This window comes from Lichenostomus cassidix, chromosome 25 (assembly GCF_008360975.1).
Source record: "Lichenostomus cassidix isolate B80296 chromosome 25, HeHo_3.0, whole genome shotgun sequence".
NCBI lineage: Eukaryota > Metazoa > Chordata > Aves > Passeriformes > Meliphagidae > Lichenostomus > Lichenostomus cassidix.
This window is the reverse complement of record NC_139505.1, coordinates 1,356,930-1,381,427: the sequence shown is the minus strand read 5'-3', so window position 1 is coordinate 1,381,427 and position 24,498 is coordinate 1,356,930. Positions and strand designations below refer to the sequence as shown.

Below are 24,498 nucleotides of genomic sequence, written 5' to 3'. Positions count from 1 at the left end.
GAGACACTGAGCCCGGGGAAGGAAGGGCCACAGCCGGGACCAGTTGGGGCAGAGCTGCAGCCTCTGGGAAGGACTCTTGCTGGAGAAATCCCTGCAGAACTGTATCCCGTGGCAGGCAGGGACCCCACCTTGGCGGAGCAGGACAAGGACTGTGACTGCTCTGGCTGAGCAGCGGCAGAAACAACCTGTGCTGAACTGCCCGGGACCCCCATTCCTGTCCCCCTGTACTGCTGGAGGGAGGAGGGTGAGCCCGGGAAGGAGGAAGGGGTAGGGGGAAGGTATTTTTAAGATGCAGTTTACTTCTCATTTTTCATTTTGATGTATAATAAATTCAATTATTTCCCCAAGTCGAGTGCCATTTGCCCATGATGGTGCTCAGGGACTGAGCCCTCCCTGCCAAACATGGAGACATTTTTCCCAACCATGGAGTTCCATTCCCCGTGCCCTGTGCAGGTGAGGAGGGCAGGGATGGAGCAGCTTTGGGAGCACCTGGAATCCAGCCGGGGTCACCTCTCACAGCCTCACCGCAAATGTGGGGCAGAGCCACTGCTTGATATTTCCACACTTTTCCCTCTCGTCTGGTGGCCACAGCCAGAACCCAAACATTATTTCCGGAAGCTTCCAAAGGGCTGCAGGTGTGAGACAAAAAGAAGGGTCCAGGTCAGGTTGTTGAGCAGATTGTTATTGTCTTTGCAGAAGTTCTGTGGCTCTCTCAGTCCCTTGGCCAGAGGGACAAAATGATCAATTGCTGCATTTCCTGACTGGTTCCCTCACAGCTGCCTCTGCAGGGTTGGTTTCCACCTAGCCCTGCTCTGAAAACCATCAAAGGCCCTCGCAGAGCCACTGCTTGGGCTCCAGTTGGTTTCTGTGCTTCTTGCAGGGCTGAACAAACCACAGCCAGGCCTTTTTCCCCCACACAATTCTCACCTTTGAGCAGCTCTAAAGCTGTGAGAATCAAAGGGGGCCAAGGGGGCAGGTGGGAGCCTCAGGTGCTGGCTGCCCCTGGGGCTGGCCAGAGCAGGGCTGGCCAATGCCCATCCGTGTGCAGTGGGGCTGTGCCATGGCTGGAACCACACTTGGATGGGCACTGGCTGCAAGGAAGAGTTTGGGATCTCCTTCCTGCCCAGGCTGCATTCCCAAGCTGCTCTTCCCAGCTCAGATCCTCCAGGGGATGAGCAGGAATGGAGAAGTCTGGAACAGGTTTTCTCCAAAACCCAATAAACCCAAAGTGTCCCAACCCCCATGGGGAGGTGGGGAGCAGGAGAGGGAGGGGGCAGCCCCCAACAGCTTCAGCCCCTCCATATCTCAGCCCTGTGGCAGCAAATCTGGGACCAAATCAGCCATTTTTCAGGGTAAAAAGCTGCAGTTTTCCATCCCAGTGCTGGGGGGAGGGCGCAGGTTGGTCCTCAGGGGTTGTGGACAGAGAGGGGGGACTGTCGGGGGTGTCAGGAGTGTTTCATCTGGAGGGTCTGGCCCATCTCCTGGTTCCCAGCACTGAGACCCTGCAAGGGGTGGTGGAGGGATGGGGTGGTTGTTGGGGACTCTGGGGGGATCTGTCCCCTCCCCGACTGACACTCACCCCCTGTCAGCCCCCACTGTCACCACCATGGGTGCTCCTCATACATGGGAGGCTCTTGGAGAGCTGTGGTATGGGGGGAGGGCTACACCTTTGGAATCTAAAAGGGGCATTGAGGGCTCCCAGACTGGGGAGGGGGATGTCAAGGGTGTGTTTAGAGGGGATGGGGCACCTCCCAGGCTGCAACACCTGAGAAGCCTCAGTCCCCCACCGGGGAGAGTGGGGATGGACAGTGCCCCCCAGGAAAAGAGTCTCCAGGATATTTCACTCCTGGGACAGTGACCTCCCCCAAAACTGCCATCCCCCAGGACAGGATTCTTCCATCCAGGATGTGCCACCCCGGGACAGGATCTCCCCTGGATGTGTCACCCCCAGAACAGGGACCCCAACAGGACAGGGCCCCCCTGGATGTGCACCCCAAATCAGAACCACCACCCCCCCCCCGCATCTGATCCCCAGCATAAACAGCCTCTTCCTTCTGCTGAAGGAAAAACGAAGTGAAAGTGTTGGGGGAGGGCAGAGCTGGACACCTGCATCCCCCACAGCACAGACCTGGAACATTCCAGGAGCCTCCTGCGGTGGCCCCCAAACCACGAGCACCCCAGGGGGCAGTGCTGGGCCCTGGGTCTCCCCAAAATCTGAGGCACTCCATGAAGGAGCTATGACCCATGTGCTCACCCAGCCACCACCCATCCCTGGGACCCCCATTCCCCTGGCACCCGAATCATGGAACCCCAACTCTTTATGTCCCCCCTTCCCTGGGACCTGCATCCCATGACCCAAAATCCCTGGGGCTCATACTCTCCTGGGAATCCCTTTCCTGGGCTCCCCACTACTGGGGACCCCCATTCCCAGGCACCCCAATCCCCTGGGCCCCCCTCCTCGAGACCCCCATTCTCTGAACACCCATTCCCTTGGGACACCCCTCCCAGCTCCCCATTCCTGGGCTACCCCATTCCCTGCAACACCCATCCTTCGCACCCCACATTCCCTGATCCCCCCAGTCCTGACAACACCATATCCCCAACTGTGTCCCCAGCCTGCCCCCACCAAGGGCCACCAACACGTGGAGATGAGATGTGACCTCGCTTCCTTCCCCTTTGTCCAAAGAGCCACCACCCAGAGGACAGGTGGCCCCAGCAGTGTGTGACAGACAGCCCAGATGGCCGGGGACACCGCAATGGCTGGGAAGGTGGCACTGCTGCTGTGGGGTGAGTGCCCCGGGCACGGACCTGATGCCCCAGGGATGGCCCTGGTGAGGCAGAGAGTGGTGGGGAGGGGGCACAGGGGGGCTGCGGGGTCCCCTGAGGTCCCCAACACCAGCAGAGCCACTCCACGGTGGGGGGGACACTGGTGTGACCGGGATTGTGGAGTGGCTGCAGAGACAGGAACAGAGGACAAGAATGACGGGACTGGGATGTGGGAATGGGATGTAGAGAGAGAAATGGAGGGAATGGGATGTGAGGAACGGGGTGTGGGGACAGAGGTGTGACAACAGGCACCTTGGAGCTGGGGCACCTCTGGGGACAGGGACAGGCGGACATGCACCATGCAGACGGGCCATAGGGACAGGTACCATCGGAATGGGATCGTGGGCACAGGGCCATGGGGATATGGCCATGGGGACATGTGCCATGGGGCTGATGGAGGTGATCTGTGCCAGCATCTGATGTCCATGGTGTGCCCATGTCCTGCCTCTGCCTGGAGTGGCCACAGAGTCCCCAGCCCCAAAGAATCCATTCCCAACAGATGTGGCATGTGGGCAACTGTGACACAGACATGTCCCCTGGCCTCTCCACACCTGTTGGGGACCACCCCTCGTCACTTTCCCAAAAGAACCAGTGTCCCCATAGGTGCCACTGTCCCCATGGGGCCACCCCCACCCAGCCCCTCTCCCTTGTCTCTTCCAGCCCAGACCCTCGACCTCACTGGTGAGTCCTCAGGCAGATGCCATGTCCCCAGCCCGCTGTCCCCAGCCCCACAGTAGCCCTGGCAGGCTGGTGTCCCCTGTCACCTGCAGGTGCCCAGACCACCCAGCTCCTTGTGACACCCCCCTGGACACCAGCGGTGCTTTGGGACTGGGTGACACTGACCTGTCAGGGCTTGGGGATCCACGGTGCCACCACCTGGTACAAGGACAGGCGGCTTCGCTGGGTGGAGGGACCCGACAAATTCCTTGTCACCACAACTGGCACCTACACGTGCCACAAACTCGGCACCGAGCTCAGCCCTGCTGTGAGCGTCTTAAATGGTGAGAGGTGATTGTGTCCGCAGCCTGGCACCTGAGGGGACCCCCAGGGCTCTGAGTGGGCTGTGCTTCCTGGGTCACACCCCCCATGTGATGAGAGCCTGTCCCCTGCACACGGGGACATCCCAGAGCATCCCAGTGCATTACTGGAGCATTCCCTGTGCACACCAGTGCATCCCAGTGCGATGGGAGCTCCTGTTGCAATGGGGGATCGCTGGTGCCTCCCGTTGCCATCAGGACCCCCTCTGTCCCCCAGACTCATTGGTGCTGCAGGTTCCGGCGCAGGCACTGCTGGAGGGGGACACGATGACACTGCGCTGCCGGGTCAGGCAGAAGGAGGTGGTCACTGAGGTGCGCTTCTACCATGACGGGAAGGATCTGTGGGGGGCCCTCAGTGGGACGAAGCTGTTCCTGTCCCCCCTGAAGCTGAACCACAGTGGCCGCTACCACTGCAAGGCCCGGCTGAGCTCCAGGCCATCACTGTGGGAGGAGTCGGCACCGGTGACAGTGACAGTGCATGGTAAGCACCCCACAGCTGGGACCCTAAAACCCCAACACCTCCACACCTCACACCTCAACACCCCCAGAGCCCCTTCACTACGGACTCGGGGTCACATTCCCCACCTCCCATCTCCTTCCCAGAGCTCTTCTCAGTGCCGGTGCTGGAGCTGGAGAGTCCCCCCGAGCCCACCGAGGGGTCCCCCCTGAATCTCAGCTGCCTCAGCACCCCCAGCCCCCTGCGGCCCCAAGCCTCTCTCCTGCACCTCTTCTACCGGGACGGGCAGTTGCTGGGGGGCCCGCAGGGGTCCCCGCAGCTCCTGCTGCCCACCGTGGGGGTCTCCCACTCGGGCAGTTACAGCTGCGAGGTGCGCTCCGAGGGGGGGGCCGTGCGGAAGAGCAGCGCCCGGCTCCGCGTCACGGTGCGCAGTGAGTGCGGGGATGGGCACGGCAACCCCACAGCCTCCCCCCGTACCCCAGCCCTGCCTGAGTACCCCCATTCCTACCTGACACCTTCCCTCGCATCCCCCTATTCCTCACTGGGCTCTCCCTATCACTACCCTGGTCCCTTCATCCATTCCCAGGTCCCACCCAATGTCCTCCCATCATTGTCCCAGGTCCCTGCATCCCTCCCTGGGTCCTCCCACTCCTCTCTGAGATTCCTACATCGTCACCACATCCCATCATCACTGTTTGGTTCTCCACATCTTTCACTGGTGTCCCCCACATCCATCTCCAGGTCTCCCCTCCATGAATCCTCCATCCCTCCCTGGGTTCCCTTCCTCTCCTTTCCAAACTGCTCAACAATCTCTCGGCTCCCTTCTTTATCACTGTGGTACCCCCACTCCTCTCTGACCTTCCCTACCTCCCTTGGTCCCTCACTGTTCCCTGTGTCTCCCACCCCTACCCAGGACCCCCAACCCACCCATCTCCCCCCACAGGGGTCTCACTCTCGGGAGTGTCCCTGTTGGCACAGCCCCCCAGGGTACAGGTGGCACTGGGTGACAGCCTGATGCTGAGCTGCACGGTGGCCGCAGGGACAGGTCCCCTGTCCTTCTCCTGGCACCGGCACTGCTGGGCACTGACCCCCGCCTGGAGCTGTGCCATGCAGGGGACAAGGATAGCGGCCACTACCAGTGCCGGGTCAGCAACAGGACCAGCATGGCCGAGAGTCCCCCAAATGAATGTCACCATCCTGCAGGAGCAGGACCCTTGAGCTCAGGGTGATCCCAAACACAGCATCCTCATCCCCCCTGTCCCCTCCCCCCACACCAGGTTCCAGCCCCTCCCCCCAGCCTCAGCCCCGTCTCTGTCCCCACAGTGCCCGTGGCCAATGCCACCATCACCCCTGGCCCCCTGGCACTCCAGGTGCGCGCAGGTGACCCCGTGACCCTGCGCTGCTCGGTGCAGGTGGGCTTAGCACCCGTCAGCTTCACCAACTTCACCAACTTCACCTGGCTGCATGACAGCCGGGAGGTGGCCCAGGGTCCCCTCCTGGAGCTTAGGGACGTCGATGTGGGACATTCTGGCATCTACCAGTGTGTGGCCACCAACCAGCTGGATGGGCACCACGTGTTCCGGGCGCTCAGCCCAGAGCTGGCCCTGGAGGTGACACCGCGGGCACAGTGGGGCACAGGTGGGGTCATATGGGATCACTTGGGGTGCAGGACCCTTGGGGTTCTTGGTGACCCCAGTGTGTTCCCCTGTGTCCCCAGCAGTGGCTGTGAATGTCGGCAGGACCCTGCTGTACCTGGTGCTGCTCCTGGCTGTCATCGGGGGCTGTCACTGGTGGCACCGCCCGGGTGGGTGACAATGGGTGGGATAAGATCCTACAGGAAGTGGGGGGAAGACTCACAGACTGGAGGGGCCAATGGAGCAGCACCTGATCTGGAGGAAGCTGAGCCCCAGTGACCTTTGCTTGGGCTGCTCAGAGGTTTGGGTACATTTTGGAGGGTCTTGGTGTGTCCCAGGAAGAGCCTTGAGGAACATTGGGGTGGCACTGGGAGCTTCTGGGGTTTTTGGGGAGGTGTTGAAGAGTCGTGCAGGGAGGGATGTTGAGGGATCTTCAGGGATCCTGGGGGAGTTTGGAGTGTTCTTTACATTCCATTCTTGGCATTCTGGGGTGCTGCAAGGGTGCTCAGGGGTCCTGTGAGGAATCAGGGGTCCTGTGGGGGTTCAGGGGTCCCGGGGCTGGTTTGGAGTACCTGGGTGGCTCGGGTGTTCTGGGGCTCCTCGGGGGTAGTTTTGGGTGCAGGAGGGCTTAGCTGTCCAATAGGAATCAAAGGTCTGGTGGGGGTTCAGGGGTCCCTTGTGTGTTCAAAGGTCCCAGGTGGGGTTGGAGGTCCAGAGGTCCCCATGATCTCACCCCACTCCTCTTTTCCTTGCAGCCGCCAGGAAGCCCCAGGACAGGTGAGTGGGAGACTCTCACCAGGACTCTCCTATCCCCCTCCCCAGACACCCCTCACTCACACCCTTATCCCCACAGGGCCCATCTGGAGGAGGGGGAGGTGCTGGACACCCACATCGAGGGCACCCAGAGGGTGGGGGGTGAGTATAGGGGATGGGTGGGGACACGGACATGTCACCCATGGGTGTCAGTGCCAACCCAACAAGTCTTTCTTGCAGCATCCCCCCTCTTCATCCCCACTGAGGACCCTCAGGTGGCACATGCAGAGCTGCAGGGACCCCATGGGGAACCATGGGACACCAGTGACATCTATGAGAATGTGCTGTGACACTGGGGGACACTGGGAGTCCCCCTCCAATGGCTGCCCATCCTGCCTGGGGCAGTGATCACAAGTCAGAGGGGGCTGCACAGGGCACCAAGTGCTCCCCAGTTCCTGTCCCAGTGCTCCCAGTACACCCATGGCTCCCCATCTGTCCTGCCAATGCCAGGAGGGCACAGAACCTGTTCCCTGATATTGGTACCAAAATGCAGCTTTTTAGTTAAACTGGCAGAAATGGTGTTTCTTTGTTCAGCTGTCTTGGGCTTTAGCATTGGGATTCTCCAATTTTGGGTTGCCACTAAAAACCAGGGGCTGCTGCCTCTTCCCTCCCAGTGGAGGCACAAAAGGCAATGATCCCAAAGGGCTGAGAGAAGAACAATTTCCTGCAAACAGCAATGACAGAAGAAAACCAACAGCAACAGCAACAAAATTCAGAATCTGAAGGGTCAGAATAGGAATGATTTCCAGGGAAAGACCCAACAAGGAGCAAACCCCAGACGCTGCCCCCAGCACATTTCCTCCACCAGGAGGAACCTGGCAGGGCCTTGGACCTTCACTGCTTTGATAGCCAAAGCAGCCTTCAGGAGGCTCTGCATTCTCTTCTCCTCTGTCTCCAAACCCTCCTCTGCTGTATTCCCCCACACTGTGATGTCACCAAGGCACTGTGGGTTTTCCAGAGCCTCCCCATTTTCCAGGGCAGTTGGGATCAATCCGTGGCAGTTGAATTCCCTCTGTCTCCACTGCAGCTTCGCCAAAGCCCAACAATTCCCTTTGGGCTCCCTAAAATCCCCACTCCTGACAGAATCTGTGCCAAGCATTCCCAAGGCCTCAGGGCCACTCCCAAGGGGCTGTTTTGGCCATTCCCACTTGGGGTCACTTCACCTTCCAGCACAGCCCTGCTGGAATCCCCCTGTCACCCCAGGAACGGAGATGGATTCTGCCCCTATGGATCTCAGTGGCATCAGGGGACATTGTGCCCTGGGGTCACCTGAAGCCGTGTGCTCCTGTGGCTCTGCTGTGCCAGTCCAAGGGATCCCAGTGTCCCTTTGCCCCACTTGGCTGCAGTCAGGGCCCCTCTAGTCCTGGTCATGGCCCTTCTTGCTCCCCATGATTGTGGGAGTGACACCCCACCTCACGGATTTTCCCTCTCCCAGCCGAGAATGGAGAGAATTTCCCAAAGAAAACAGGTGTTTTAGGAATGACTTCCAGGTGTGAGAGAGAGGAAAAGTGGAGAGGGCTCAGAATCCTGGGACAGGAGTGTCATTCCATGGTGCCCCCCCCTCTGAAGGGGACAGGGGGGATCCTTGGGAATGCACAGCCTCACTGGTCCTGTTGAAATACAGGACTGTTGGAATACTGGAATACAAGACTACTTGAATACAAGACTCTTGGAATATGGGAATATAGGAACACAGGGCTGTTTGAGTATTGGAATAGAGGAATATTGAAATATAGGAATACAGGACTGAGGGAATATTGAAATACAGGAATACGGGGCTATTGCAATACAGGATTATTGAAATACAGGAATGTTGAAATTTAGGAATATTGAAATAGAAGAATGCAGGACCATTGGAATACAGGAATATTGAATTTAGGAACATTGAAGCATAGGATTACTGAAATATAGGAATACAGAGCTACTGGACGATTGAAATATAGAAATGCTGAAACGTAGGAATATTGAAATAAAGGAATACTGAAATGTAGGGACACAGAACTACTGGAATATTGAAATACAGGAATGTTGGAATATACGAATACAGGGTTATTGGAATACTGAAATGTAGGAATACTTAAATACAGGAATACAGAGCTATTGGAATATAGGGAATACAGGAATATGGCAAGAGCCAACCTGGCAGCCCTACAGGACACAGGGAAAAATTAAAGCCACTTCTCCCAGGAAATAAATGGATAAACCAAGGGGAAATTCCCCATCCTTCCAGCTCCCATAGGGATATCAGGGATCTGGAGACCTCGAGCAGACCTCCCTCATTTACCATCATTAACCCAAGGGCTTAATTATCACACACCACTCCAGTCCTCACCAGGCACCAGCCACTGAATCCCAAAATTCCAGCACCAGGCTCCAAACCTCTCTCTGATCCCAAACCCAGCATTTTAAATGTTTCCCAAAACGCTCAAAAATGAGGGAAAATTTCTTCCAAATGCCCCAAAACCCTCCCTCCTCGGGCTGCTCCCTCAATTGGATAATCCAGGCACAGAATTGCCCCTGCTCCAAGTGCTCCTCCCACACGGAAAAATCAAAGAATCAGGAATTTGTGTCAGCTGGGACAGAGCCAAATCCCAGCCAGGATTTCTGCAGGATTCAGCAGCCATGGGTGGGTCCAGACAGCTTCTCACACCCCTTGGACTTCCAGGACTGGCAGCCAAACATTCCTGCAGCTCGGAAATCTCTGGAATTAATCAGTAATCAGACTTTGCCAACCCAGAGCAAAGTGCAGCAGTGGGAGGATCCAGAGGGATCCCTAAAAACCAAACCCACGCTGGGATTTAAGGGATTTCAGCCCAAAAACAGCTGCAAAGTTTAGGGATTTTTGGGTTTGGGGGGAAGATGAGTTTACACACAGTGGGAATATTCCCATGGGAAAGTGTTTTACTGGTCAGAGTTACAATTTTGGGTGTCAAAAAGAAGCAAGTGGAGAACACAAGATTCAGGGGTTGGGAGGAAGTTCCACCACTTGTTTATTGCTAAAAATCCAAGGGTTTTATCCCTGAAAATGCCCCCCTGACCTCCCCAGGAGGGTCCCCATGTTGAAATACAAGCGTTCCCCCTTCAGAGGTTCCTGTAAGACCCCCAAACCCCCAGTGAGAGGTGAAGGGCTCAGTCTGGGCTCAGCCCCCTCTCCTCAGGATCCCCCAACCCAGATCCCCCTCAGGACACCCCAAACCTCAGCAAGGGACCCTCAGCCCCTCTCCAAGACCCCCAAATTCCCAGCAAGGGCCGGGGGTCGCAGCATCCCCTCATGACACCCTCGGCAAGGGACCCCCTAACCCCCACCCAAGGCTCATCTCCCCGATTCAAAGGAAATCGCTTGAGCAGCACAAACTGTCAGGAAAGCATTCCTGTGTTTTGATATCGGGATTGTATTGGGGTGTACCTCCATAAACTAGTCCCATTAGGCATTTTTCCCTCGGGTTTATGGACATTGTGATATGCAAAAGACTTTCCTAATCCCTCCCAAAAACCCCTCCCCACTCTGCACGTAGAGAGTTACGTCACTTACAATTTCTTGAATTTTCGTCCTTTTTGTTTTCCGTGGAGCAAGATTGCCATCTGGTGTTCGACGTTCGGAACTGCAGTGTTTATTTTGGTGTTTCCGGGGTGCTTATTTTCATTTTATACAATTCCATCGTCATCCTCAAGTGAACGTCCTTTGGTTGAACCTTCATTCTGGCAGGTTTTCGCTCCTGCACGATCCACCTGTGCTGACTTTGTCCATTCATTATCCTGGTACGGGACTCGCAATTAGCCCCAGCCAGGCCAGGCCCAGGACTCTTTCCTCTTCCATCCTTTAATTTAGTGTTCTGAAGGCATTAGATCATTGTAATCAAGCCTCGGCTGGCGAGTTTTGCTCATTTTCTCAGTCCCTCAATGTTCTACTCCAAGCTAGCGATCTACACAGCAATTAAAGCCACGAATCTCGGTTACATGGTAAATCATGAAATGAAAGCTACAAAGTTTAGGCAAACTGCAGAAACGAGCCAAAACAAACTACTAAACTAGGCAAAAATATAAGATTCTTCGTTTGGCTGCTTCCATCCCCCTCACAACAAAGGCCTCCTCACCAAAGGACCCTCAGAGCCCCTCAGGGACCCCCAGCTCCCCTCACGAGGCCAGGCCCGCCTCGGCCGCCATAGCGACTGCCCCTCACGGTGCCGCGGGGCACGCTGGGAAATGGAGTCCGCGGGGGGCCGAGGGCGGTGAGCATGCGCAGGGCCGCGGGGTATGATGGGAAATGTAGTCCAGGAGAGGTGCAGCGCATGCGCTGTGGGCGTGGAAAGGTGTGTTGCCATGGGAACGGGAGCTGCTGCTGTGGAATGGAGGGGGTGTTGCTGCCATGGGCCTCATGGTCATTCCCAGAGGTCCAGGGGTCTCTAGGGCCCAGGGGTCCACAGGTGTCAGTGCCAGGGCCGGGGGGTCTGTGGGTCTCAGGGGTCTTGGGGCATCATGAGCCTCATGGTGATTCCCAGGGGTCTTGGGGTCCAGGGGTGTCACTGCCAGGGCTAGGAGGCCCAGGTGTCCACAAGACCCTGTGGGTCTCAGGGGTCTTGGGGATTCATGGACCTCATGGCCATTCCCAGGGGTCCAGGGGTCTTGGGGTTCCAGGGGTGTCACTGCCAAGGCCAGGGGATTCACAGGGATCAGGGATCTCAGGGGTCTTGGGGGTCCAGGGACCTCAAGGTCTGACTGCCAGGGCCAGGGGGTTTGTGGGTCTCAGGGGTCTTGGGGGTTCATGTGCCTCATGGTCATTCCCGGGGTCTCAGGGATCCATGGCGTCACTTCCAGAGCCAGGGTATTCAAAGGGATCAAGGACCCAGCGGTTTTGGGGGTCCAGGGCTTCTCAGGGGGGTCCACAGGTGTCGCTGCAGTCTCTCCCTGAGACTGTGAGTCTCAGGGGTTTTGGGGCTCTGGGATTTCCTTGCTGAGGAGAAGAACAATCCCTCTCTTCCCAAAATTCTTATTCTTCCTCTAAAATTCAGGATGTGCCAGGATTGCTCCCATACAAGAGGTTTGGTGCTGGGACACAGGTAGAAATGTCCTTAAATGGAGGGGAATCCCCCAAACTTAAACCCTTAAAATGCTGAAAAGCAGGGAGTTTCCTTCAATTTAAGCCTTTAAAATGAGGGATCGGGGGTGTTTACCTCAAACCAATAAAATGGCAAATAAGAGGATTCTCCCAATCAATTTAATCCCCTAAAATATGGGGGAAACAGGGCTTCCCCCTCAATTTAAACCTTTATATGATGAAACTGGGCATTACCCTCAATTCAAACCAAAAAAATTACATCATCTATGTTTTTCCCCTCCATTTAAACCAGAAAATAATGGAAAATGGGAATTCTCTCTCAACTGATACCCTTTATATCATGGAAAAAGCAGGTTTTCCTCTGATTGACACCCTTACAGTCCCAGGTGAAGGGGGATCCTCCCCAGTTTAAACACAGATGATAAAGGGAAAGGAGGTTTTTTCCCTCAATTTAAACCCCTTTTCACCTCATAACCTCCCTTTTTTCTGGGGCACAGAGGAGGGGCTGGGGGCACTGGGAGGGACTGTCAAGATGAAATCGAAAGGAGGAAGGAGAAAAATCCCCCCTGTGACCCCACCTGCCCCCCCTGCTCAGGTGCTGCCCCTGGGCACAAGGGTTGGTTCCTCGGCACCTTCTTGGGGCAATGTTCCCCATCCAGGAGGATCCCCCAGGCCCTGTGAGATATTCCAAACATCCTTCCTGAAGAGACTCCCAGCAATCAGCCCTCAGCCCCTCTCATCCAGCAGCTCCCTGCCCAGATGTGGCCAAAATCACCTCCCAGCAGGACCTGCTCCCTCCTCATCCTCGCTGGCCACACCTGGGGCTGCTGCCCCTTGGAGTGTGGGGAGAAGGTGGACAAAGGTCCTGCTGGTCACTCCCTTCCCTGGACAGCCCCTTGGCTGCACCTCAGACACAAGGCAGGCTGTGCTTTCCTTCCTATGGGAAAGATCTGTCATTCTCATCCAAGAGTCCACAGCTGAAATTTGGATTCCACCTCTGAAATTCATTACATTCAAGGATTGTTCCAGACAAAAGCTTCTGGACTGATGACCCTGGCTGGCCTTGGACTCCCAGGGGCCACCTCTAGGATGCCCCAAAAATTTGGGGAGCTGGGCTTTCCTTCCTATGGAAAAGGGCCGATATTCTCCACCAGGAACCCACAGCTGAAATTGGATTTCAGCCTCCTAAAACTGGGAATGTCCCAGGATTGCTCCCAGATTAAATCTGACAGGAACTACAGGAACTACTCTGGCTGCCCTTGGACTCCCAGGGGCTGCCTGTCAACTGCCCCGAGAGATTGGGTTGGAATACTTTCTTTCCTTTTTCCATTGGTTTGAAAGACAAATGTCTGCCAAGGAAGGTGGGAACCTTCCCGGAATGGAAAGAAGATCCCTCCCTACAAAACGTTATAACTCCAAAATTATGGAGCTTTTAAGGAAAACATATAGAAAAAGAAATAACCGGTTTTTACTAGAAAATAAATAGAGATAAAATAATAATAGAGATAAAATAAATAGAACAGAGCAAACAAGAACACAAGAACAGAAGTTTCCAACCACTCGGTGCTGGTTTTTCCTCTTTTGGTGCAGTTATGACCACGGCCGGGAGGGGGCGCTGCAGGGCTCAGTCAGTCCAGCAGGGGGCGCTGCAGGCGCTCGCTCAGGCCAGCAGGGGGCGCTGCAGGGGAATCACTCAGCCCAGCAGGGGGCGCTGCAACCCCAGCTCGGAGCCCTCGGGGACGATGGCAGCATTGTCACCAAGAGGAGGAAGGTGACGGTGTCACCCCTGCACACTCATCAGGTGGCACCAGGTCTCTGTGCCTGCAGCAGAGGAGGAGGCGGCAGTGGAGGATGGAAATCTTTCACCAGCAGCAGGCTCAGGCACGAAAGGTAGGCAGAATTCGATAGCAGTGCCAACTTGCAGCCCAGCAGAAGTCCCAGATCTGAGCCCACAGCCTCTCACAGCAATGCACGGCAGCTCCGGAAAAACACTGAGTGGAAAGAACTCACCTCCCAGCCAAAATCCCCACACCTCTATTCCCCTCCCCAGACCATTTTGTTGGTATGCCAGAGCTATGAGCAATTTAAACCAAATTCCCTTGGGAGGAGCCCAAAGGCTATACACCCTGGGAGGAGCCCTTATCTCCCTCCTTCTCTCATCTCCTTCATGATGACAATGGGAAAAATTCACTATGAAACCTAAACCCATAACAGGGGCTCTTGAAGGCTCAGCAGCTCTGGCTGAGCTCTCCGGGTCATGGCTCATCCCAGGGATGGAGTCCTGCAGTCCCGGTCTGGGATGTGTTGCCAATGGGGTCCTGTTGTAGTGTCCATCAGTCCCTGTTCTTTCACCCTCAGCAGCCCCACAGCAGAAGGGTCCTGGGAGAGCCCAGGCCAGGCATTGAGCTGTGGAATTCACTCTGTCTCTACTGCAGCTTTGCCAAAGCCCAACGATGCCCTTTGGGCTCCCAAAAATCCCCTCTCCTGACAGAATCTGTGCCAAGCATTCCCAAGGCCTCAGGGCCACTCCCAAGGGGCTGATTTAGCCATTCCCACTTGGGTTCACTTCAGCTTCCAGCACAGCCCTGCTGGAATCCCCCTGTCACCCCAGGAACGGAGATGGATTCTGCCCCTATGGATCTCAGTGGCATCAGGGAACATTGTGCCCCGGGGTCACCTGAAGCCATGTGCTCCTGTGGCTCTGCTATGCCATGCCATGGATCCACACAGTGCAAGGGATCCCAGTTTCCCTTTGTCCCACCCAGCTGCAGCCATGGCCCCTCTAGTCCTGGCCATGGCACTCGTTGCTCATTCCTTGTGAATATGACCTGGAGGTCACTTCCCCAGAGGGTGGGAAGTAACATCATCCCTCCTGTTCTGACTGAGAAGCTGCCCATGGGAGCAGACTTATCCTTGAAGAAACTCTTGCAGTGGTTGTTGTTTGTCTCAACTCCTGTACCTGCACAGCCAGGGCAGAGGTGAGTTTTCCATCCCATTTCCTCTCTGTTGTTATGCAGGTAAAACCACGGGTTTGGGAGCATTGGGTGGAGGAGAGCAGAGCAAGAGCCCCGTGGAAAACCTTGTCTGCTCAGACAACATCATTTATTGGAAAACTCAGTCAATAGATGTGCTGGTTTGAAAGTAAACCAGTGGGAGAAATGAACTCCACACAAATACCTTGAGAGCAATTTCAGGTCAGAACTACAGTTTAGTAGAAAGATTACAATAAATGCAATGATACAGAAAAACTGGCTGAAAACCACAAAGTCAGAGTACAACCTGACAACCTGCTGGTCAGAGTGGTGGGTGCAGTCCTGGTGAAGTGATGGATGCAGTCTTGTCAAAAGCAGTGGTCCTGTGGAAGGTCTGGTCCTCCTGTGGAAGGTCTGGTCCTCCTCTGGGTCCATCAAGTGGTGGTGGTGGTGTCCCAAATCCCCAAAGAGCCCAGATTATATACGGTCAGATTCAGGCTGGAATGTTCAGTACTTCTCCCAGGGCGGGGAATTTCCCAATGGGATGATGTATTCCTATAACTCATAGGATATTTTGGGGAGGCCTTGATGGCCTAGATCGCTACAGGGGCTGTTGAGCCATGATGACCCATTGGTAGAGGTGATGCCCTTAAACTGGTGTAGTTTTCACGGCTGAGTAAATTTATGACGACAAACGAACACTGCCCTGCCGTGAAGGATGTGCCTCCTTCCCTTACCTGACATCCACCTTGCAGCCTGCAGGATCAGGTGTGCACTGGGCAGCTACTCTGAGTGACCCATCATTAAGAGTTCATCAAATTGAAGTAGATTGCAGTAGAATAAGTAGTTTCGTTACACTGCACCTTGTAACCCAGAACAAGGGAAAAGGAGCCCCAAATCCATGGGGAATACAAGCTGGTTCCTCGTGGGGCTGGCCCTAGGAGGGGACTGCACTGGCTTGTCTCCGGGCCCTGCGCTCCACCTGGGCAAAATACTTGTTGGGAATTCCTGTGGCTCTGTGGAGGAAAGGATCCATCAGGCTCCTGATGAATCTGGGACTGTGGCCCCACACTGGGTCCTGTTTGCTGAGCATGCAGAGGGAGCTGGGAAGGTGGTCCAGGCTGGACACCAGGAAGCAGGGAAGCCCAGGGAAGCAGCACTGGCAGCCCCTGACCTGAACTCCTGCAGCTTCTGCTGCCCGAGCTGACCGAGGAGCTGGTTGCGCTCCTGGGCTGCCTGCTTCTGCAGACGTCCCTCCTCGAGGAAGGCCACTCGCTCCTGCTGCCGCTGCTGCCGGATCTCCTGGATCTGCTGCCAGAGCTCTTCGGCATGGGCGCGCTGCCGGAGCTCCTTCTTTTCCTGCTCCAGCCTCTCCTGCTCCAGCTGCTCCTGATAGGCCCTGCAGGAGAGCCGGGCTGGCTCAGGGACCCCACCACAGCCCCCATGCCTGGCACAGCACCTGGGCTGGCACTGGAGCCCCCAGAGCCACCAGCTGGCACTGTGAGCCCCCTGGCCATCATCTCAGCCATCCCTCAGGCCTGTGTGCCTCACCTGAGCACCCTGTGGAATTCCCGATAGTCCTGTGCCACCTGCATGGCCAGGTGTCGTTCCTTCTGTGCCACCTGCTCCAGCCGGTCCCGCCGAAGCTGCTGCTCCATCTCAGCCTTCTTCCGCGCCCTCTCCAGCTCTTGCCGCCGCCATTCCCGGTCTGCGGCTTCTTGGTTCCTCTTGGCCCTCAGAGCATCCTGCCCAAAAAGGGGACAGTGCCAGGCTGTGGCCAGGTGTCCTTCAGGGGCAGCTATGGAAGTCCTTGGCCGTGGCTTTGGCTCTGCCAGCACCGCTCCAGGACATGCCTTGGCTCCAGGGTCCTGCAGACCACCCACATCCAGGGGTCCCCTTTGCCATGCTGGGGACAGGGACAGCAGCAGGGGAGCACATCACCCGTGCCCAGGTCACTCACCTGCTCTGCCTGCCAGTCCTGGGCTCGCTGCTGGGTGGCCCTGAGCCGGGCCAGCTCCTTCTCCCTCTCCAGGCGCTGTCGCTCCTGCTCTGCCTCCAAGGCAGCCTCGCGCTCCTGAGGGAGACAGAGCTCCAGGGTGGGACAGAGCCCTGGGGTGGGACAGATCCCCCTGGCAGCTTCCACAGCCTCCTGCCCACTGCTCTTACAGCCTTCTGCCGCTGCTCCTGCAGCACCCTCTCATCCTCCAGCCTCTCCCTCTCCCGCTTCTCATCCTTCAGCCGCTGGCTCTCCTCATTGAAATGTCGAATTTCGGCATGAATTTGCCTTAGTCGCTCCTGTTTCTGCTCCCAGGCCTGGAAACACCACACAGGGCTGGAGGCCATGGGGCTGCAAGCTCCCTCTTCCTCCTGCTCCTCCTCCTCACTCAGAGCAGGCAGGCTTTGGGTCACCTTCCAGGGAATCCACCATGTCCCCAAAGGACAGAGCCCTGATCCTGCTGGCTGCTGTCACCACCCCCAAGTGTGGCTGACCCAGCACTGCCACCCCTTTCCAACCAGGTGGAAACCTCCCTGATCCCCCTGTTCCCTGGTCCCACCTTCCGATCTTCCCTCTTCATCTGCTCCAGCTTCTCCAGCTGCCTCTGGCCTTCCTGGAATTTCTCCTCGTCCCTCAGCGCCCGCTCCTCTGCATTCTGCTCCATCTGCTTTGCAATGTCCTCCCTGGCTCTGGGAATACAAGAGCAGAAAGGTTCCCTCTGGATCTGTCCTGCTTCCCATCGTGGAAATTCTGGTCTGGACAGGGCTGGTGTGGTTGGAATGGGCCAGGTGACTCCACGGGGAAGAGGGAGCCTTCTGCCCACCTGATCAGCTCCTGCTTCCTGCGGCGCTCCAGCTCCTCCTGGACCTCCCTGCCCTTCTCCCTCTCCATTTCCAACATCTTGTTCAGGCGCTTCTCCTCGTCCTCCATCTCCTTGTTGATCAGTCGCTTCTCCAGGACTTGCTTGTCCCGGATCATGTTGCACTTGGCATTGAGGAACAGCTGTGGGGACAAGAGGTGTCTGTGGCTCTGAGCCACACTGGGACACAGAGCAGGGAGGGCAAGGGAAGGAGGGGAAGATCCTGGGAGCACAAGGAGCAGGGGAGGCTCAGGCAGTGCTGGGTGACAGCAGGGAGCGCCGGCCCTACCGCGTTCAGTTCCCGTATCTCTTCCTCCTGCTCCAGCCTCATCCTCATTGTCCACTGCAGCAGCTTCTGCTTCTTCCGCTGCTCTTCCTCCTCCTCCTCCTGGTCCTTCCGTTGGTCTCTCATGTCCTGCAGTTCTGCCTTTCTCTGCTCCTCGCTCTTGGCCTTTTTCAGGGCCTCCTGGGGGGACAGGGAGTGCTGCCCAACCCTGGGGACATTCCTGAGGGTTGACTGGGGTCACTCTTCAGGTGCCACAATCCCTGCATGGAGCAGGGACACGACAGGCTCCTGAGGCCCTGGCACAGCCATGGGCACCCTTTGCCACACCTCTGGGCAGACACCCCATGCCCTTGGAAGGCTGGGGATGATGGGGACAATTCCAGGGATCCTGCCCAGGTCTCAGTGGAGCCCCAAGCCCTGCAGCCTCCCCTGAGCCCCAAAACGTGAGGGACAAAGGGGTGAAGCCATCACCCCTCGAGCTCAGTGGGGAGCAGGAAAAGGGGAGGCAGGAGGGGCAATGCCTACAAAAGCAGCGTCCTGTCTGGCTTTCAGGGTCTTCAGCCTGTCCCAACGCTCCTCCTCGGTTGGGGCTTGAGCTGATTCCTTGATCCTCTCATAGTCCTTTTCCCGAATGATGAGACTTGGTGTGGGTTTCTCCTGGGGAATGCTGGGGGGCACAGGGAGAGAGGTCAGTGGCACAGAGACCCTGACAGCTCCCTGTGTTCCCTGAGCTGTCTGAGCTGCCCACTCGGCCACCAGGTCAGCCCAGAGCAGTGCAGGAAGCGCTGGGGAAGCCGTGGGGACCTGGCTGTCCCAGGGTGGGGGGAGGCAGGAAGGGAAAGAGTGGTGACAGTGGCACCAGGGATGCAGGGGGGCAGGATCCCCGGGGGTGGCCAGGACACTGTGCCAATCCCTGCTCCCCCAAGACTTTGGGATGGTGCAGTGACACCCACTGGGCCCTGAAAACCCCTCAGGGTTTGACTAAAGCCTTACATGAGGTCCCGAACCAGGTCCTTGGTGATGATTCGGATGGTCTTGGGCTTGGGATTGAGGGAGGGCAGCGCTCCGGGATGTTGTGGCACATCCTGAGGGATCACAATGGGGCCACTTGAGCCCTTGACCTGCAGAAAAAGAAAGTTTGAGAGACCCGAGCATCCCCCACACGGCAGTCATGCACACCGACTGATGCCAGCAGGAGCTCTGGACCCTCTGCCAGGACCGGTCGCGGGACTGTCGGGGGACACAGCCAGGGGGGACAGAGGGGTTGGGGGTCAGGGTGGGGAGATGGACACGCTGCGGGGTGGGGAGGGCTGGGGAGCTCTGCAGCCTGGAAGGAGACATCGGGACGGACGGACTGAAATCCCGGCGGGGAATGCTGGAGGCGTCGGGCGAGGAGGGACCGTCGGGAGGAGCCTGCGGGACGGAGGGACTTGGGTCCTGTGCCGGCTGTCGCGGCTGCCATCGCGCTGCGAGTGCCAGCGCCGTCAGTGCTGTCCTGATGTCCTGGAGCTGACTGTCACATTGTGATGGAACCGACGGTTGGGATGCGACTGAAGTGATTGTGACAGCGTGTCCGAAACCACTGTCGCGATGTGTCGGTAGACTGTTGCCATGGCAACGCCCCAAACAGCTCGCGGCATTCGCGGGGTATCCTGGAACTGGCCGGGGCGGGGTGGTGGATTGGGGGTGGGGGCTCAGGCAGGAGGGGCGGGGCTTAGGCTGAAAGAGGCGGGGCTTGGCGGAGCCGTGTCCCCCGAGGTGTTCATACCTGTCCCGTGTGGTGTCCCCCTTGCACATATCCCCCCCAGAATCCCCCTAAGTGTACAGGTCACATGCGACTCCCCCTCCGTGGGGGTCTTCAGAGAGTCACCAGTGATGCCCTCACCTCTCCCCTCACAGCCCCGCCCCTCAACCCAGTCCCGCCCCTTTCTCCTAGCCCCCTTTTCCCATACAGCTCCGCCCCTTTCCCATTGCCCCACCCCTCAGCTCCCTTTCTCTTGCCCCTCCCATTCCATCCTAGCCACGCCCCAAGCCACGCCCCTTGACTGTGGCCCCGCCCCTCCACGTGGCTGCTGCCCCCGAGGCCGTGGGGTCCCTGCACCCCCAGCCAGGGTATCCCCCCCATCAACCCCTTGTGCCCCAGCAGGAGCCCCCTACCCTCCCCCTACCCCAAATCATGACCATGCAGGCCTGGAAAGAAGAAGAGCCGTTTATTGGGGCAGGGGGGTTGGTCCCCAACGCGCTGGGGGGGCCCTGCAGCAGCCCCCAAGGCACTGCGGGGGGTTGGTGGGTGCAGCAGCACCGCCCCCACCCAGCCAAATAATAATAATAAAAAATTACTTTGGTCCTGACAAAACTGGTGGGGGGGCAGCTGCCCGGGCCAGGGGGCACCCGGCTGGTCCACGGCGGGGGTTAAGGCAGTTTTGGGGGGGTCCCTGGCAGGCAGAGCCCCGGGGAGCCCGGGGGGCTCAGAGGATCTGGCGGGGCATCCCGTAGCCTGTCATGCCAGCCTGCGAGGCGCCCCGGTTGGTGCCCATCTGCAGCCCAATGACGCTCTGCCCCTCCTTCAGCTTGTCCTCGGAGAAGACGCGCCGGTTCTCCTGCGACTTCCTGTGGGCACAGCGAGTGTCAGCGTCCCCACGGGACCCCACAGCCCAGCCCACCTCCCCAGCATCCCCCACCTACTTGGGGAACCAGTTGGGGTCTCCCACGAAGAGCCCATCGCCCTTGGCCACGGCCAGGCTGCCCAGGTTCATCAGGGTCCTCTGCACGCACGCCATGTTCTTCCCTGGGAGACGCACAGCAGGCTCAGCTCTGTCCCCATCCCTGTTCCTGTCCCTGTCCCACTCCATGGTCACCAGGCCACTCACCTTCCCAGAGATCCACGGTCTGGAAGATGTCGGTGGCCGCGATGCCGTAGCGCTCGGCCGCCTGCAGGAACTGCGAGATCTGCTCCATCTGCTTGAAAGCCATGGCTGACGCCTGGATTTTGGCCACGGGCGCTTGTCCCCGCGGGTGGAGGCTGTTGATGAGCCGGCACAGCACCTGCAGGCAGGGACAGGGGTCAGGTGTGTGGCACAGCGATCCCCCTGCCCCTGCTGGCCCCGGGGGTACTCACAGTGCCATCCTTCAGCCACTGCTGGAAGCCATCCCTGCCGGGCGCCGGCTGTGCCACCGCGCTGCCACCGTCACCGCCGCACTGTGCCAGGATCCAGCGCACCAGCACCTGCTCCAGCTCGGGGTCGTACTGCCGGTCGATCTTCTGCTGCACCTCCCGGCTCAGCCCGTACGATGGGCCCCGGTTTGCCATGCTGACAGCAGGGGGGTCTGCAGGGACAGGACCCCGTCAGTGGCTCTGGTGTCACTGTGGCACCCAGCATGGGACACAGGGGGCCCCGAGGCTTTGGCGTGGCAGAGCCCCATCCTGCCTGGACGTCCGGCATGGAGTCTTATCACCCATGCCAGGCGCTGCCCAGGCTCTGCCCTCTTCCTGCCCAGCTGGCCGGGAGTGGGCACTGGGTCTGTGCCCACCCACGGGGTAACGGTCCCTGGGCAGGGTGGGCAGCACTGCAACCCTCCGTGCTGGACCAGACCCCATCCCGAGCATCCCCGTCCCGCGGCTCGGCCCTGCCGCTGCGCACGGGCTTGGCAGGCGCCGGGGGCCGGTCGGAGCTTGTTTGCGGAGCTCGCCCGTTTGCTCGGGCCCAGAGCCAGATCCGGGACGGGCGCGGGAGCGTGGGGCCAGGGCTGATGGCGGCAGTGTCCCCACCCCGGCGGGGCAGCCGGACCCCACCCGTGCCCAGGTGTTGCCTGTGCCAAGGTGCCACTGGAGCGGTGCCACCCGGGCTGGAGATAATGGAGGCCATGCCCACAGGGGACACGTGCAGAGCAGCCCTGCCCTGGCTGTGCAGCCGGGGTGCTCTCTGTCCCCTCTGTGCACCAGTGTCGTGGTGGGCACATGGGGCTGCCTGCCTATGCATCACCCCCGTGCCCCATCCTGCTACCCTGGCATTTGGGGGCACCCAGAAGCTGGAACACGTGCTACTGGCCCTGCCCGCCCTGGTGTCCCCGTCCCAGCTGGGGACATGTGGCAGCTCTGCAGGGGGGTTGCCCATCCCACAGCCGGGGGTGCCAGGCTCAGCTTGAGGCAGTGCTGGCTCCTGTCACACACCAGGCTTCAGGCTCGGCGGTCCTGTCACCCGGAGCAGTCCCGGGACGTGCCAGTCTTAGGGACAGGAGGAAAACTAAGCCCAGCTGGGTGTCCCCCCAGAGCCAAAGCCTTGAGCCACCGTGGGGGTCTCCGGAGCAAGGCCTGGGGGCATAGGGACCCTGCGGGGAGTGGCGTGGGGAGCGCCCGGCCGGGGGCCAAGGCGTTGGGAAACAAAGAGGAGTTGGAATTGGGATCATTTCCCGACCCAGCCGGGGCTTGCCCAGGCGGGGGGGTGGACACACCCGCACCCAGCCCGGCTGCCCCGGCGACCTCCGGACCCCGCGGGAGGAGACTGCGCCCAGCCCGGCCGGGCCTAAGGACCCTCCAGACATCGTGGGGGCAGCGGGGGTCCCAGTTAGGGGGCAGCCAGCCGGGGGTCCCCAGAGACAGCCTGAGCACTCCACAGATCCCCTAGCGCTGGCAGGGAGGGGGCTGTACCCAGCCCCGCTGGGACCGAGCCACCCTGAGGACCCCCGAGACCCCCCAGTGCCAGTAGGGAGGGGACTCCAGCCAGCAACGGGCCACCCTAGGGACCCCCGACAGACCCCGGGGACAGCGGGGAGGGGCTGTACCCAGGGCACGACCACCCTGCCGTCTCCAGAGCCCCCCGGTGCCAGTGGGGAGGGGACCCCGGCGGGGACACGGCCAGCCCGGGGGCGGAGGGGAGGGGACCGGAGCCAGCCCTGCGGACGCGCCCCGGGGCTCCCTCGGCGGCGGGGCCGGAAGCCGCACCCGGGTCCCGTTTCCCGGGCGCGGCCGCGTGTCCCGGCGGCTCCGCGGGCGCGGTCCGGCCGCAGCCGCTAGCGGGGCGGGCGGGGGAGACACCCCGGGGGACACCGGGCGCGCCCCGGGGGCTGAGTGACCGTTCCCGAGCCAGTCCCCATCCCCGCCCTTGTCGCTGTCCCGGTCCGCATCCCCGTCCCGGTGCCCGTGTCGCTCCCGCTGCCCGGTGCCATCCCGCTCCATCACGTGCCCACCTGCGCTCGCTGCCCGCTGCCAGCCCCTCCCTACCTGCGGCGCCGGTCCCGCGCTCCCGGGGCGGCAGTGCCGGATGCCGCCGCCCGCGCCCTTTTCAGGCTGATGTCACCGCGGCCGGGGGCGGCCCTGGACCGCCCGGGACCGCCCGGCACCGCCCGCCCCCGGGGCGGGATCCGCAGGGGCCGCGGCCAGGGCTGGGACCGAGCCGCCACCGCGCCCGGGGCAGCCCCGCCCCGGCAATGGGACACGGGGGGGCAGGGGACACGGGGGCTGCGTGGGGACAGAGTGGCAGCGGTGGGGACAGGGTGGCTGCGGTGAGGATAGAGTGGCTGTGGTGGCCAACCTGAGGACAGGGTGGCCATGGCAGCAAAGGGACAAAGCGGTTGTGGGGGGACAGTGTGGCTGTGTTGTGAGGTGAAGATGGGGTGGTCGTGGGGGGGACAGAATGGTCACGGTGGGGACAGGGGCTGTAGGAGGGACAGGGTGGCTGTGGTGGGGACAGGGAGGCTGTGATGGCAGAGGGACTCGGGCTGCATGGGGACAGTGTGGCATGGGGATACATGGCTGTATGGGGACAGGGTGGCTCTGGTGGCCAACGTGAAGATAGGGTGGCTGTGGTGGGGACGGAGTGGTCGTGGTGGGGACAGGGTGACCATGGTGGCAGGGATTGTGGCAAGGACAGAGTGGCTGTGGTGGCAGTGGGACACAGGGGCTGTGTGGGGAGAGGGTGGCTGTGGTGGCTGAGGTCAGGATGGAGGGTAACTGTGGTGACAGTCACACAGGGTGGCTGTGGTGGCTGAGGTGAGGATGGGGTGGCTGTTGTGGGGACACGGTGGCCATGGTGACAGGCAGACACGGGGCTGTGTGGGAACAGTGTGGCTGTGGTGGCTGAAGTGAGGACAGAGTGGCTTTGGTGGGGACAGTGTGGCCACAGTAGCAGGGACAGAGTGACCATGATGGGAACAGGCTGGCCATAACCCCCTGAGGGTTTTAGTGGGGACAGTGGCTGGGATGACAAAACCTGGCACGGTGGCACTGAGGGACCAGGCTGTGATGGGGACAATGCCCAGGGGACAGAATCCCCACAGTGGCACGTGGTGGTGCCAGGGCCCTGCTGTGATGATGACAGGGACAACCAGGGCCTGGCTCTGGCAGCAGGGGGACAGCTCGGGGTCGGGGGGAGGACGTGGCCTCGCCAGCACCCACAGTGTCCCTGGTGGCGCCGGGAGGGACGGTGGCGTTTGCACAAGTCCCGTCTCCATGGGAAGCGCGACCAAAACAACAAACAAAACCTCGGCTCGAGGCCACCAGCCGCCTCCGGAACTGGTGGCAGGGCCACTGCTGCGATGGCCCTGTCACCCCACCCACCCCTCA

At 59.5% G+C, this 24,498-nt stretch overlaps 4 protein-coding genes across 7 annotated transcripts; 2 read left to right on the top strand and 2 right to left on the bottom strand.

The window, feature by feature from the left end:
* Positions 1–1,457: 1,457 nt before the first annotated feature.
* FCRL6 (Fc receptor like 6) lies at positions 1,458–5,609 on the top strand. Of its 4 annotated transcripts, none has more exons than XM_085082416.1 (5): positions 1,458–2,787; positions 3,487–3,507; positions 3,597–3,827; positions 4,081–4,344; positions 4,467–5,420. In XM_085082416.1, the coding sequence occupies exons 1-5, from the start codon at positions 2,739–2,741 to the stop codon at positions 5,333–5,335; spliced, it is 1,434 nt and encodes a 477-aa protein (XP_084938542.1). In that variant the 5' UTR covers positions 1,458–2,738; the 3' UTR covers positions 5,336–5,420. The 4 variants fall into 4 exon arrangements, with proteins under 4 accessions (XP_084938542.1, XP_084938543.1, XP_084938544.1 ...); XM_085082417.1 differs by having other exon boundaries at positions 2,737–2,787; positions 3,487–3,827; positions 4,467–4,751; positions 5,264–5,609; XM_085082418.1 differs by having other exon boundaries at positions 2,737–2,787; positions 3,487–3,827; positions 4,467–4,744; positions 5,264–5,428.
* Positions 5,553–7,283, top strand: LOC146427163 (uncharacterized; the record flags this gene model as incomplete). Its single annotated transcript, XM_085082190.1, has 5 exons — positions 5,553–5,958; positions 6,041–6,124; positions 6,710–6,731; positions 6,808–6,869; positions 6,948–7,283. Coding segments are annotated over 5 exons (684 nt in total), but the record flags the coding sequence as incomplete, so codon positions are not given.
* Positions 7,284–15,011: 7,728 nt separating this feature from the next.
* LOC146427162 (cilia- and flagella-associated protein 45-like) lies at positions 15,012–19,815 on the bottom strand. The gene is made up of 11 exons (XM_085082158.1): positions 19,288–19,815; positions 18,930–19,057; positions 18,462–18,603; positions 17,940–18,116; positions 17,615–17,793; positions 17,351–17,480; positions 16,962–17,108; positions 16,756–16,869; positions 16,347–16,540; positions 15,970–16,194; positions 15,012–15,811 (listed from the first exon to the last, which is right to left on the bottom strand). The coding sequence occupies exons 1-11, from the start codon at positions 19,396–19,398 to the stop codon at positions 15,733–15,735; spliced, it is 1,626 nt and encodes a 541-aa protein (XP_084938284.1). The 5' UTR covers positions 19,399–19,815; the 3' UTR covers positions 15,012–15,732.
* A 312-nt stretch (positions 19,816–20,127) lies between these two features.
* Positions 20,128–23,295, bottom strand: TAGLN2 (transgelin 2). The gene is made up of 5 exons (XM_085082159.1): positions 23,158–23,295; positions 21,055–21,263; positions 20,807–20,981; positions 20,622–20,724; positions 20,128–20,546 (listed from the first exon to the last, which is right to left on the bottom strand). Exons 2-5 carry the CDS (start codon positions 21,244–21,246, stop codon positions 20,405–20,407), a joined length of 612 nt encoding a protein of 203 aa, XP_084938285.1. The 5' UTR covers positions 21,247–21,263; positions 23,158–23,295; the 3' UTR covers positions 20,128–20,404.
* Positions 23,296–24,498: the final 1,203 nt, after the last annotated feature.